The sequence below is a fragment of the Haliotis asinina genome, chromosome 1 (assembly GCF_037392515.1).
Source record: "Haliotis asinina isolate JCU_RB_2024 chromosome 1, JCU_Hal_asi_v2, whole genome shotgun sequence".
Taxonomy (NCBI): Eukaryota; Metazoa; Mollusca; class Gastropoda; order Lepetellida; family Haliotidae; genus Haliotis; species Haliotis asinina.
In genome coordinates, this window is record NC_090280.1 from 46,667,908 (window position 1) to 46,682,108 (window position 14,201).

At 41.2% G+C, this 14,201-nt stretch overlaps 3 protein-coding genes across 3 annotated transcripts in view; 1 reads left to right on the forward strand and 2 right to left on the reverse strand.

The window, feature by feature from the left end:
• LOC137292233 (anaphase-promoting complex subunit 13-like) overlaps window positions 1-14,201 on the reverse strand; it is a 384,028-nt gene that overhangs the window by 254,202 nt on the left and 115,625 nt on the right. The window lies entirely within an intron of this gene.
• Window positions 1-14,201, reverse strand: part of LOC137292176 (splicing factor U2AF 35 kDa subunit-like) — a 285,875-nt gene that overhangs the window by 83,238 nt on the left and 188,436 nt on the right. The window lies entirely within an intron of this gene.
• Window positions 428-14,005, forward strand: LOC137279547 (uncharacterized). The gene is made up of 10 exons (XM_067811823.1): window positions 428-809; window positions 2,766-2,866; window positions 3,116-3,155; window positions 3,696-3,844; window positions 5,665-5,786; window positions 6,564-6,721; window positions 7,621-7,723; window positions 8,239-8,419; window positions 9,929-10,070; window positions 11,798-14,005. Exons 2-10 carry the CDS (start codon window positions 2,804-2,806, stop codon window positions 11,878-11,880), a joined length of 1,041 nt encoding a protein of 346 aa, XP_067667924.1. The 5' UTR covers window positions 428-809; window positions 2,766-2,803; the 3' UTR covers window positions 11,881-14,005.

Genomic DNA, 14,201 nt, shown 5'->3' on the forward strand with positions numbered 1-14,201 from the left:
TCTGGGGACATCCAATAATTTAAATATACAGAGAAATTTAACTGTCCACTGTGTTTTGAGCCACGACATGTTTGCTGGGCCTATATAAACCTGATTAACATATACCAAAAAGATGAGAATCAGTGCATGTCTTCAGGTCAAATATACCTGAATGTATGTTGGCAATAAGATGCGGGTACCTCTGAGAGTTTAATGTGATTCGAACAACGGACAAATACACCAAAGTTGCTACATTCGACCACTTTCTAGAAAGCATTGTGTTTTCATGCTTCACTTTTCAAAGGAGTACACACACAGTACCAAGATTACCAGTTGTTAGTCATCCGTTTTTTCCGAAAGCCTCGGTGCCTGCGCGGTTAGATCACTGTCTACTGGGCATTCCTTAATACCATCCGTGAGACTGACGTAAACCCGAGTATTTTCCCTTGAGTCCAAGATCGGCGTCGTTCATGCAGGCGTTTGTTCATATCAGGCTGATGACAGACTGAGAAACATGCAGCGTTTGAGCAACCTATTTCGACGGGTGTTCATAAGTGCGGTGACTGTGGCGGTACCAAGATTATATTGCTTGGGAACGTAAGAATTATTGTGACGAAACGACGCGGTAAAACGCGGATACATGACAGTATAGCGAGGACATAAGACAGCGTTACGTGTAAGGCTATAGATATATTTTTAGGAGATAGGAGAGTGTGCACTGTCGGGATCAAGTGTACTAGACAGTCCAAATGTACAACTGACATTCAAGGTCACATGAAGTTGAGGTTGAAGTGAGTCATATCAACAAATTTATAAGCTGCTTGGTGCAGGTTTGTATCAGTTCCTTTATTTTCTGTTCGTTTGTTGTTCAGTTTTCAATACACAATGAAAAGTTTATTCTGTATTCGTGACAATGTGTTTGCGTGTTTGTGTCCATATTTATGTGTATGTGTCTATATGTAGCTGTATGTGTATTTGTATATTTTGATGCGTGAAGCCCGTTTCTGGTGTCCTCCGCTGTGACACTGCTGCTAACGGCGTAAAACTAAACTCTCTCGACCCCTGAATATTTCTGCATGTGATTGAGGTCCATCTGAAAGGACAGAAGTAACATGTACGAATTGATTGCTGACGTGAATCTCTCAGATGGCATCGTCTGTCATTATTGCTTTGAGCATACTGATTTATCAGGGAGTATATGAGCGTTTGCCGGTATAGTCTAAGTCATACGTAGAGAGGCGTGTTTGCTCGTTCCTAGTAATCGCACAGAGATATCAGATTAGAAGTTATCTACGGACTTAACTACGGATGCTGGTCATCTTACAATGACAGAAATGTTTAGTAATATAGTTTATATGTCAATATACTGCAGTCATTTTATGACTTTTCTCTTATCTACAAAAGCGTATCAGAATTTGAACATCACTTATTGTCACTAATACACGGAGACATCAGCCATTGTGGTTGTTGGTCGCGGAGAAACACGTGCAGAACCTACATACAATTTCACGAACTGACTGATTTCACAATCTGACTGTAACATATACTGAAAGGGAAAAATCGTCGTAATATTTGAAGTGACATTTAAGTATAAATGGCGTGCGTGCATCTGAACCGTTCATGTTGAAAACATGAATTGTAGCACCTGTTATATTTGGAATTACACTTTCTTTGTGAAGCACAAATTCTAGTACTTTTTTTAGTTGAGTCCCATCCGGGAACTGTGTTGAATTCTCCATCATAAGGGATAAATATTTCAATGTAAAAACAATTAAGGACCTTTTTAACACCGTAAGTTCTCATCTAATTCTTGGAGTTTTAAAAGAAATTGATTTCATAACTGAATTTTGATTATCATGTTCTGTAGACAGTTGCATTTTAATTCATGGTAGTTTAGATTAGTAACTTCAGTTGTTAGTGGCTGTACTTACAAAGGGGGTAAGTCCCAAAACATTCCATGTACGTTTAGACTTTCCACTGTTTTAATCGTTGTATATGTGTATTTCTAATTTGTGGCTACATGTGACTAAACTGCTAACAGCTGAAGGGATGGTGTAAATCCAACTAGGGTCCATGCAGGTAGCAAAGGCACTGTAAGTCCCCATGGTCCCTAGTATGGTGATCTACCTTCTGTTGATGGCGATCTATAGACTGTTTATATATTGTGTTGCCCGAATAGTGATATTAGTTTTAACTTTCCACACTAGTTTTAATCCCATTTGTGATATTCTAGTTGTTTTACTGTCCTTCGTTGACAGGTTTTTATAATGCACATTGTTGAATGTTCTCGTCACGATATGGCTCAGATATTGCCGATGTGACGTTAAATATGAACTCATTCACGCATCCGGGATTCGAACCCACACCCTCAGAGTCAGCCGCCTAACCCGCTCAGCCACCACGACTTTCAGAGGGGTACACAAAGCTCGCAGTCTAGACTGCCAGTTGTCCGACTTTCATTTGGAAGTCGTGGTGGCTGAGCTGATTAGGCGGCTGACCTTTTTGTGCTGGCGATTAGGTGCCTGACTCTCAGGGTGTGGGTTCGAATCCGGGAATACATCTGATCACTTTCCAAATGGCATTGTGTAATCATAACATGAAATATGGTCGTAAAGCCTGCATTCCCAATAAAGTATTGTTTGAGAATGAGGTTAGTTCGCACAAACGCAACATTGACATTGAGATGCACGTGCATCATGCAATAGTTCAGGCAAAATTTGCCGGTCTCTGGGTATATGTATGTGTGTTTGTGTATTTGTATGTCTTTGTGTCTTTGTTCTTTCCAGTGATCAAGTTATATCACACGATACCTCACTGCTTCAGCATGTGGCTGACCTTAGGTGCACGGCTGACCTTGGGTGCATGGCTTCTTGTATGGGTATCTCAAGTAAGAGAATCACAGATTTATGCATCCTTTCAAAACTTGCGTTTCGGTTTCATTAAACTGCTTCGTATTTTCATTGACTGCAGTCATAACTTAATTCAGTTGTGAAGTGTAATAATGCTGACGTGTTGTGTCAACAAATGTGTTCAAGAAGACAATCTTTGTCGAAGAAATCAAATTATTTGTTATCTATCATCATATATTGGTATATATCACTAATGAAGATGCTTATCGCGCTGTCTTCTGTTGTAGGTTATGACAGCTAATGTGCAGTCAAACCCCCTCAACATAAGTGAGTCAACGGAACGCTTACATACTTTGTCAAATATATCTCTTCAATACAGGTATACTTAACGTAATCAGTGTAATCAGATCAATACCATTAGTTATATACTTTGATAAGAATGAGTATGTAACCATTTGAAAGAACACTCAATAAGATCCGGGCTAGGATATTCAACAACCTCTGATTTGGTGCCTTGGTTGACATGTTTTGTATACCAATTGTGCAGATCGATGAGAATACTTTTGATCACTGGATTGTCTGGTCCAGATCCAATCATTTAGTGGCCACTGCCATATAGCTGGACTATTGCTGTGTGTGGCGTTAAACACCGAGCCAACCAACCAGTATACCAAAGAAAATAGCGTTCCCCAGAAAAAAAGTACCGATAAAATCCTCCCACACCGTCACGTCTAGAGGGTACATGTTATTTATTCCACACAGCATACAACGTTATCCTGGACTCAAATGTCCCTCCATAGTTGAGGTCGTGAGGCGCTGGCTAGGAAGAATAAAATGCTTTAGTATATGATGTATCTTATACTTCAGGCTGTATCACAAATGGATCTATCAACGTTCTTCTGAACACCAGTGATACTCGTGAGATATTTGTGCTTGGAAGCGGACCCGGTTGTTCTGATGCTATGCGACACTTCACACTTAACTCCGGGGACCACTTGTTGAACACGTCATGTAAAGTAAGGCATCATGCTAGAATTTATAACATCACTTAAAACATAGTAAGCAAACACTGCATCTGAATCAGTGGGGACTGGTGCCAATGTCAAGACAATGTCAGTACAGCACGTACTGGCAAACAAAGATAAGTTGAGTACCGACCTCAAAACTGACCCATATCAGCATGTATGAGTGCCGACACTGGCGATGTCATTGTGAGTGAAGGCTACCCAGGTTGTCCACGATCAGCGTTGATACATTAACCATGAAGGGCAGACCATGGAATGATATACGTTGGTAAATACATTAAAGGGCAGACAACCCAGATTTTGGGATTTTGCAAAGCATTGCATGGCATCGCAGATTTGGATACGGCTTTTGTCATGTAACAGATGTGTTCGGTTAAAAGTACTCCTAAATATTGATGATTGTACACCACACGTAACAGTTCATGATCTTGTTCACCTAGAAGAAAAAGTTAACTATGGTCCTGCTGTTAATTTCATAGTGAAGGTTGAGCAATCCAAGCCATCACGTCACTGGGGTATATGGTCTGGTGGCAACAGCAGCATATTGGCCGTAGGTCGAACCTCAGGTTCACACAATTCATAATACCCTTGGACCAGTGTTAATGTTGTGAGAAATATCAACGCTTTTATTAACACACATTAGAGAAACATAAAGGCCTTTATTAACACACATTAGAGAAACATAAAGGCCTTCAGTAACACACATTAGTGAAACGTCCACGCCTTTATTCACTCACATCTGCGGAATTGGGAACCTATGACACGGGTCAGTCAAGTCAGCTAGCTTGACCACCCTATCCCGTCAGTCGCCTCTTACCACAAGCATGGGTTACTGAAGGCCAATATTCTAACACACACCATCACGGGTCAGATTACTACAGAGTGGTAGCACTCCTGAATGTGCATTCTGGAAAAAATATGGCGTGGATTTTCTTCCTAATTAAAGACAATGAGCACTTACCCAGAAGTTTCGTTTTCAACAGATCTTTTTTAGTTCATATAATTATACATAAACAATAACTGAAAGAACAGAAAGTTAGTATTCTGTGTAGTGTTTGTGTATTGTCTCAAATCTATTTAATCATTTAGCAACGTTTCTTATTTCTCGCATGTTGTTGGTGAATTTAGGAATGAGATTAGAAGAATCTAAACTGGTGTATCTGATTTAAGTATGTCATGTCATGGATGGTATATGTTTAGTGACAAAGTGTTGGTGAATTCACGTGTATGGAGAATTGCTCTTCCAAACTTTGGTAAACGTAGGTTCATGTTATTTCAACTAAAGTAAAGGCAAACTAAAGAACAACTGGTCGTGCACTGTACATGGTACTTATCACATGGTTGAACTAGCCACACATTACACTGGATATCCCACCGGCCCTTCAACCCAGGAAGGAAAACAACTTGTGGTTGATGATGTAAGTGTGTCTTTGTTTGCCAGAAATTTATTTACACAAAATAGTGCATTATTGCAAAGGTATTGTCAAAGTTATTTTTAAACGCATGACGTTGAGGTTGAGCAGGAAGTCAAGTTAAGTATTGAGTTAGAAGATAAAACAGTGATCGCGGAAAGGACGTGTGTACAATCCCTGGGAAGGGGCCGCAAGCATGATAAGGGTAGATAACTCTATTTCTACCACAAAGCCATTGTGGGCGGCAACTCAAACCTAGGCACTACAAACATGGATCATAGTTGTTATGACTGGTACAATTTCATGTAAATCAGATCTTAAAACTCCTTATAATGCTTTATTGAAATGATCTTGGCAATCTTGCAGTCATTTCCCTAACACCTCGTTCTGTTTTAACAGGCCAACAACGGGTATATACTACAGGTACTAGATTTCAGCAAGCCCAACGCCGCAGGCTTCACCCTGACTGTGAACACTGACTCATGTCAAAACAGCAGTCAAATAACCACCACCCCAGCAAAGTAAGCGAACATTCAAATCTTTCTTTTGCGATTCGACTTGTTTGCATTTTTGGTGAAAGATTATTCGTTTTATTGCCGGGCCCCGTGAAGGTCCGGGATAGATAGGGCCTTCAGGAACCCATACTTACCATAAAAGGTGACTATGCTTGTCGTAAGAGGCGACTAACGGGATCGGGTGGTCAGGCACGTTGATTTGTTTGACACATGTCATCAATTCCTAATTGCACAGGTCGATGCTCATGCTGTTGATCACTATATTGTTGGGTCCAGACTCGATTATTTCCGGACCACCTATAGCTGGAATATTGCTGAGTTCGGCGTAAAACTAAACACACCCACCCACCCACTCACTCACTCACTCACTCACTCACTCACTCACCCATTATTGTCGGCGGTTTTCCAAGAGACGTGCAATGATTATATGTTTATGGGTGTGCACATATATGTCTGGACGTGGGAGTGTCATGTCAGCTCTGTCTATCACCATGTTAAGTATGGTGGCTATAGGCACCCTTGCAGCCTGTAGACACAATATGTCATTTCCATATATGCATTTTCATAATCCAAATATGAAACATAAAGTTGGATGGTATGGGCGTGGTGATGATGAAAGTTCTTCACGGCGAGCGTGTTACAGGTATTCAAGACAATCCTTTAATCAAGACTGTACCTGAAAATAATAACATGCACATGTTAGACTCCTAATGCGGCCTTGTGGGAATATTCACAGTTATGGTTAGCATGGGACATCGAGTCACGATGCCTTAGTCATTTCAGAAACGTTTCATATTTGGAGGAGGTTGTACTACCGACATTACATATGGCCATATTGCCCGCTAAAACAGACTTCAATACATCAATGACAGCATCGAGTGTGAGTTCCATGTACCTGGGTCAAGAAGTTATGCTGACCATCTACAACGACAGGTCACAAGGTGAGGCCAATGAGGAGGTGTGGAGGGTGTGTGTGTGTGTGGTTGGGGGGTGGGCACAGGATGAGACCAATGAGGAGGGGGCAGAGGTTCAAGGTGAGGCCAATGAGGAGGGGGCAGGGGAAGTGGCAGAAGGTGAGGACAGTGAGGAGGTGTGGAGGGTGTGTGTGTGCAGAAGGTGAGGCCAGTGAGGAAGAGGAGGGGGTAGCCGGGGTAACTCGGGAGTACAACTTGTGGAAAAGTGGACTCACTGACTGCCCTGACTTAATGGAACGCTTTACCAGTGCTATTGCTATTAACACATGCCGTCATGAATCAAGGGTCATGTTTGGTTTGCTGTTTTAATCCCGCCCTCTTGCAAAATGACGTCGTCTGCAATCGCACCCGTGAAGGTCCCGGGGTAGAATAGACCCTTGCTGGCCATAAAAGGCGACTACGCGTGTCGTAAGAAGCGACAAACGGGATCTCTGACGTGTTTGATGCACGCCTTCTTGTCACTCACAGGACACAGGTGTCTAGACGCGATTGTAGACGTGAGTGAGTGAGTTTAGTTTTACGCCCCACTCAGCAATATTCCAGCTATATGGAGGCGGTCTGTAAATAATCGGGTCTGAAGCAGACAATCCAGTGATCAGCAGCATGAGCATCGATCTGACATATGTCAACAAAGTCAGCAAGTCTGACCACTCGATCCCGTTGTCGCCTCTTACGACAAGCATTGTTGCCTTTTGAGGCAAGCACGGGTTGCTGAAGGCCTGGTTCAACCCAGACCTTTACAGGCCATTTTCGTGTTGGTTCCTGGAGCACAAGGAGAAAAGAGTTGACATAGTCGTCATTCGTTTGTTTGTTCTTTTGGTTTTGGTTTTATGAATATTTGTAAATATGTGATGTTATATTTACAGGAAGGGCCTCCTATATGCTTGTTCCCACGCTGTGTGAAGCATACCCTGCCGACAACAGGTCTGTCAGACTCACTCTGCTGCAGCAGGGGGATAATGGGACACTGTGAGTATATCTATTTTACAGTTCACACATTTTGTGCACGTGTGTATTCTTGTGGGGACATTGTGAGCATATTTTGGGCACGTGTGTATTCTAGCTGAGACATTGTGAGTGTATCTGTTTTACAGCTGGGACATTTTGGACACGTGTGTATTCTTGTGGGGACATTATGAGCATATCTGTTTTACAGCTGGGACATTTTGGACACGTGTGTATTCTTGTGGAGACATTATGAGCATATCTGTTTTACAGCTGGGACATTTTGGACACGTGTGTATTCTTGTGGAGACATTGTGAGCATATCTGTTTTACAGCTGGGACATTTGGACACGTGTGTATTCTTGTGGGGACATTGTGAGCACATCTGTTTTACAGCTGGGACATTTTGGACACGTGTGTATTCTTGTGGGGACATTATGAGCATATCTGTTTTACAGCTGGGACATTTTGGACACGTGTGTATTCTTGTGGGGACAGTGAAAACCTTGCCATTACATGTACACACGTATATTGAACAGATGCACAAAGCAGAATGGCGTCATCGGGCAATTCACCATTGATCAAGCGAATGACTTTGACGTAGCCTGGGCTCCCCTGTACGGCTTCAAGTTCGCCAGCTACCCCGACTCCGACCTCATCATTGAGTGCACAGTGCTCGTATGTTCGCCACATTCGTCGCGCCGTCAAAGAAGATGCGGGGTAATCGCAATATTTCAAGGAGAATATTGTTCGATCCATTACTGTTTTGCACAGCACTTCAGTAATGCTGTGTGGCAGTAGAAGCTAAATGTTTACCACTTCGGTTAAACCCACGAACTCGAATGTGTCGCTGACACTAGAAATATACTAACAGCGAACCTGGATTGGGACCCACAATACTTCTTTTCTGACACTCTAAGGGTCACCTTAGACAAATGCCAAATATCCAACATAACACATATCACTTTTACCTTTCACAGTCTCAAACTCACATTGTGTTTCCTACTGTTTAGTCCTTTCTGCAATTGTAAAACTAAATGAAGCAAGCCCAGATTTCCTCAGATTCGGGAATTTTACATCTCACTGGGGATCTTTCTACTTTAAATAGGTTTATCTGTTTCAATCAAAATTATATTATTTAGAGACTAAGCGAAATGGTCGCGGTATTTCAGGAATAGTGTTGAAAGCTAGCAGGAATTCGCTGTTTAATTGTAGTAGCCAATACTTCCTAAATAATTGGGAAACCGCTCAGATGGAAAGAAGTCATCAAATCGCCACATCTATGGACGCACAGTCTGCTCTAAGGAACATGCCACATGCCACATTAAATCATACTGCCACATGATACTACGCCATTTGTTTCCACAATTAAACAGCAACATGTCACTCGTATCAGAGCATCCAGTTTTCAAACTGTGTGCAAGCGTATCTTTCTTAAAGAAGACACCCAAGTGTCACTACAAGTTTTAATGGTTGGTTGGTTGGTTGGTTGGTTGGTTGGTTGGTTGGTTGGTTGGTTGGTTGGGTGGGTGGGTGGGTGGTTGGTTGGTCAGCACAGCACTCAGTGATATCACAGCTACATGGCGACTGTCTGTAAATGATCGAGTGTGGACCAGATAATCCAATGATCAGCATCAGCATCATGGGCGTCGATTTTCGCAACAGGGAAACGATGAGATGTGTCAGCCAAGTCAGCAAGCCTGACCACCCGATCCCGTTATAGTCTCCTCGTCGACTTGTAAGCATAGGTTACTGAAGATCAGGATCTTCACGGGGTGTATGGATTGGTTTCTCGGGGGTGAATCATAAATATTGAGAAAGAAACATTAAATAGTCACATAAGTACCCAAAAGTATCCAAATCACCTCTTGATATATCACAGTTAGTATCTTGACTCTTCAAAACAAATTTTGAAATAATCATTTTACCAGGAGTCTTTTCTCTAATATTCGGGAATTTGAATTATTCGTGTATTAAACAGAAGACGAGGAGTTCCTGTCAGACAGTCAAATACTATTCGTGAATATGTACATGTCATTCAATATGGTTTCTTCGGTTCTTTTGGGGGACAAAAATCCATACAATCAAACATAACTTTCTCTGAAAATAGTGTCAATAATGGTAGGAATGTTAAGAACTCATTTAGTCATGATATTCTGCAAAATCTGATATCCTAAAACCAACATTGATTATAATTTTAAAACCGAATATCTTTGTTTCTCACTGCAGGCAAGCAATAGTTGCTACATTAGGCAAGACTACAATAAACGTCGGAAGCGTTTCGTCAGTATGCCACATGACATCGTCCATGCTGAAGCAGGTTTGACAGCACGAACCAGGATTAAGCTGAAGCAAAGCTTAGCATCAAGCGGTAAGTGATGTTCAGGACCGGTAGGGTCCAACAGTCATGGGGGTAGGGGGGAGGGGGGAGGCGGGGGATTGGTATGCGATGTCCCCTACCTCAGTATGGTGTGTCCATTTGGTTTATTGCTCCTCCGAGGAAGGCTTCTCCCTGACTTTCTAAAGAAGACCCTGCACAGTAGTTTAGCGTCAATATCATGTCTTTATGCATGTGGACTTTAACTGAGAGAACTGTAATCCCAAATCTAACATACGTTATCATGTATATTAATTACCTGGCTAGACAGCTTTCTTCCTGTACTGAGTGTGATGGAAACCCGGACATGCCGTACTTTGTGAATAGGGAGCATGTTTAATGACAGGGGGGGGGGGGGGGGGGGTCTTATAGAGTTACACATGACGCCACTAACTCAATTGTCTGTATCCAGCCTATGCACATTCTCCTTATGTATGAGCTACATACAAGATGTGGTATTTGGACCATTTGTGATTTAGGCGCCTTGTAACCTGGTGTTGATCCATGCCAGGTCATTCTCTCAAATCTCATGGGAGATATCTGTTGTGTTGGTCATGTGACCCGAGGCTGTGAGGGTCACCCATAATCACACCATTCGTTTCAACAGCATCGTCAGTGGTGGCAGCCGACGTGATCATAATTTTGGATCAACATTTCCGGTCCCGTCTTCAGTTCTGCTGCCCACCATCTAACAGTGGTTAAGCAAGGAGCATCTGAAACAACATTTGGCAATGTCTGAAAGACTTTCTGAGTTTCAAGAGGAACTGATAGCAGCGTGATAGCCAGTGCTGTCATATTTCCTCAACAGTGAACGGATGTCTGGCGAAATGTGCTGCTTGAATATGTATTTGGTCCAAATGCAGTGTGGTAGCTTGGAAAGTAGTACAGCTAGTACACGCAGGTTGGGAAAGATGTAACATACCTCCTCATAGATAGGGTGTACAAGTACGTTGTGTAGTCTTCTATTCCCCGGTTAGGAAAGGTGTTAACGTTGCATTTAAACCGATATTGATATGGTCTGACAGTTATGCTGAATATCCCATGAAGGTCTCAAATATGGTTTCAGCAGGTAGAACGATGTATATTAGCAGCGTTCCTGTTCTGCAGGTCGAGACCGTGAAGATCCGGTTGAGAATTGATCTTCAATAACCCATACCTGTCGTAAGAGGCGACGAATGGGATTAGGTGACCATGCTCACGCACTTGGTTGACACATGTCATTGTATCCTAGTTGAGTACATTCTGTTGATCACTGGATTGTCTGGTCTATACTGCATTATATACAGACCGCATTCATATGGCTGGAATGCTGCTGAGTGCGAGGTTATATAGCAACCAACCAATCAATCAACCTACATAACGAACGAAAGATCTGCAGGAATGCTACACAAAGATGTCGGATTCTGTGTCTTACTGTGTTATCTATTAAGTGAATTATGTGGAATAATATGTAATTCTACTTAACTTCTCCTTCTCTACTTCTGCTTAACAACATTATATCGACTTTTTACAACAGAGAACACTAGGGTGACTCCGTCTCCGTTGTCCCGCGTGAAGATTAGACCAGTTTGTTTGAATACATTGTTTAAAAAATACGATTTATTTTACTGTCATATATACTGTTGTGTTCTGTATGTACGGAAGGCATTCCCTTACCTTGGTGTAATTTTATAGATACAGTGCATGTTATTCTCATGCACTGTTATTCTCTTATATTTCAGGGACAGTTACAACTGTGGAGAGGCTGCTCCTCTTCGTGACTGTAATGGCGGCTGGTGTGAAATGTTCCCGCTTTCTGGTGTAAACACATGCTATCATTTCTATACCCGGGGTATATATTTAAAGGTGTTGTCGATAAGCATAATAATTCCACAGTCTGCACAATATATATCGTCTACGTAGAAGATACATCCGGCAATGTAACGACAGCTGCATCTACGTAGATGGTACTCTCTTCTGCGTATGAGATAGATACATAGCAGATACATTCGACTACGACAACGCAAGTGATACTTACATGTACGTACATGATACTCTCTTCTGCATAAAACATAGATACGTGGAAGATACATTACGTACGTACACGGCACCTCCACCTACGTATACGTTGATGATTCTTGCTTCTGCGCAAAAATTGATACGTACGGCTACGTACAAGATACTTACATCTGCGTAGATGATATTTACATTCCAAATTAATATTCCATAAAGATGATTGGGCGTTGCAGTTTACGTCAAGATTAATCCTGATGTTGAGCATATGCATACATTATATATATCAAGAATAAAACGCTAAGCGCCAATTAATTTCAAACCTAAGATTTGGATGACCTGTCGATATTTAGAGAAGGTTCCTCTGGTAACTCATTTAGGAATATCATAACCATTTGTGTTTACAATTAAAGGAAATATCGTTAAACAAATGATGGTGGTGCTTTTTGGAGTAAAATAATTATTCCTATCCTGCCTATACAACACTTAAATTTAGGTTTCATTTGGCAAAAACGGCCGTCATGTGGCCATGTAAAAGTAGTTTCTGATTTTCGCATTTAAAAAGCAGGTGACTTGTTTAAGGAAAACAAAATGCATATTTTCCAAAAACAACGCATGCATCTCGTTTAAAGTAAAGAAAAATCATATATCAATAATGTTTTTTGTTTGTTTGGTTGGTTTTTTTGATTGGTTTTTTTTTTTTTTTTGTTTTTTAAAACTGGAAAGTAATAACCAAAATCGTTGGGGTATTTTGTTGGGTTTTTTTAAAATGTGTCTCCGAATACTTATTCATGTTCCTTAAAGATAATCAATATTATACCTTCAAACCTGCAGTCAAGTTTTATGTCCGGTGACTCAACCTATAACCTATTAGCATGCCTCTATACCTTTACATCATAAACATTAGATCAAGGTAAAGAAATTAGAGTTGAATTCTGTGACATAAATAAAGCTTTCGATGTAGTGTGACATAAAGGCAAAAGATAAACTGGAGCGTTACGGTATTAAGGGCAATCTATTAAATTGGTTCAGAAGCTATCAGAATGATAGAACACAGAATATAGTCATCCAGGATTTAAACTCATCTCAGCGGGCTGTGTTAGCTGGGTTCCACGGGGATCAGTCCTTGGACCCTTGTTGTATATAATTTACATCCATGATATTACAAATGGCTTAGATAGTAATTGTTTACTGTAAATTTTTGATGTCGGCATACCTCATTTCAGTGAGCTACGTATCGTTTATACATGACTAACAACCAAATTATCTAATCATTATCTGTCTTTGTAAGGGGGAGGTCTTCACATAAACTTATCAGTATCTTTTGTTAGCATCGTCTACGTAAATGATAAAATGAAATTTAGACTTATATGATTCCACACTTATGAACCTGGGGCCCGTTTCACAAAACTCTCGTGAGCCTAAGGTCTCGTAACTTTTCTCGTAGCATTGGTACCTCCTATACTGAAGCATAGGAAGCAGGAATGCTACGAGGAAAATTACGAGATCTTAGGCTTACGGGGCCCTGACAACTATGGAAAACTGAAATGTAGACTATGGCCCTCACACGCCTCAATACTTATGGCCCTGACAGCTACGGAAGCTGAAATTAGACTTTGACCCCAATACGCATCCATACTTATCACCCTGACAACTACAGAAAGATGAAATTTAGCCTGAATCCAAACGAAATTTCCCGTCACTGTTAAACTGATCATTTTGAACAAACTCATTTCAAATTCTGAGTGTGTTTTGATTTTATAAAATGTGAAAATGTGCAGTCTGTTAACAATTATGCCCTGTTCACATTGTGACTGGCTGCTGTCCTGTAGTTATGTTGCATGTTGTGCGTGTTGATTATTTCGTGATGCGCCTAAACTTGCTGTGTGTACTGCTATGCTTTGGAAATACATGAAAGAAATAAACCTTGGTATAGATGTCGTCTTGTTCAGTTATAGATACGGGCACTCGTTCTAAATTCTGTCATGTCCTGTTAAAACAATGTCGTCAGCTCAGAGTCAATAAAACCCGTCAAGATCCGCTTAGAACTGGCCTTCAGTAACCTATGCTTGTCGTACGAGGCAACTAACAGGATCCGGTTGTCAAACTCACTGACTTGGTTGGGACATGTCA

What these genes read in the sequence shown, in the direction of transcription:
- LOC137279547 (XM_067811823.1), top strand. Translation starts at nt 2,804, where the DNA reads ATGTGGCTGACCTTAGGTGCACGGCTGACCTTGGGTGCATGGCTTCTT. An exon ending in ATAACCACCACCCCAGCAAA is followed by an intron (nt 5,787 to 6,563) that starts GTAAGCGAACAT and finishes TAGTCATTTCAG; the next exon opens with AAACGTTTCATATTTGGAGG. An exon ending in GCAAAGCTTAGCATCAAGCG is followed by an intron (nt 10,071 to 11,797) that starts GTAAGTGATGTT and finishes CTTATATTTCAG; the next exon opens with GGACAGTTACAACTGTGGAG.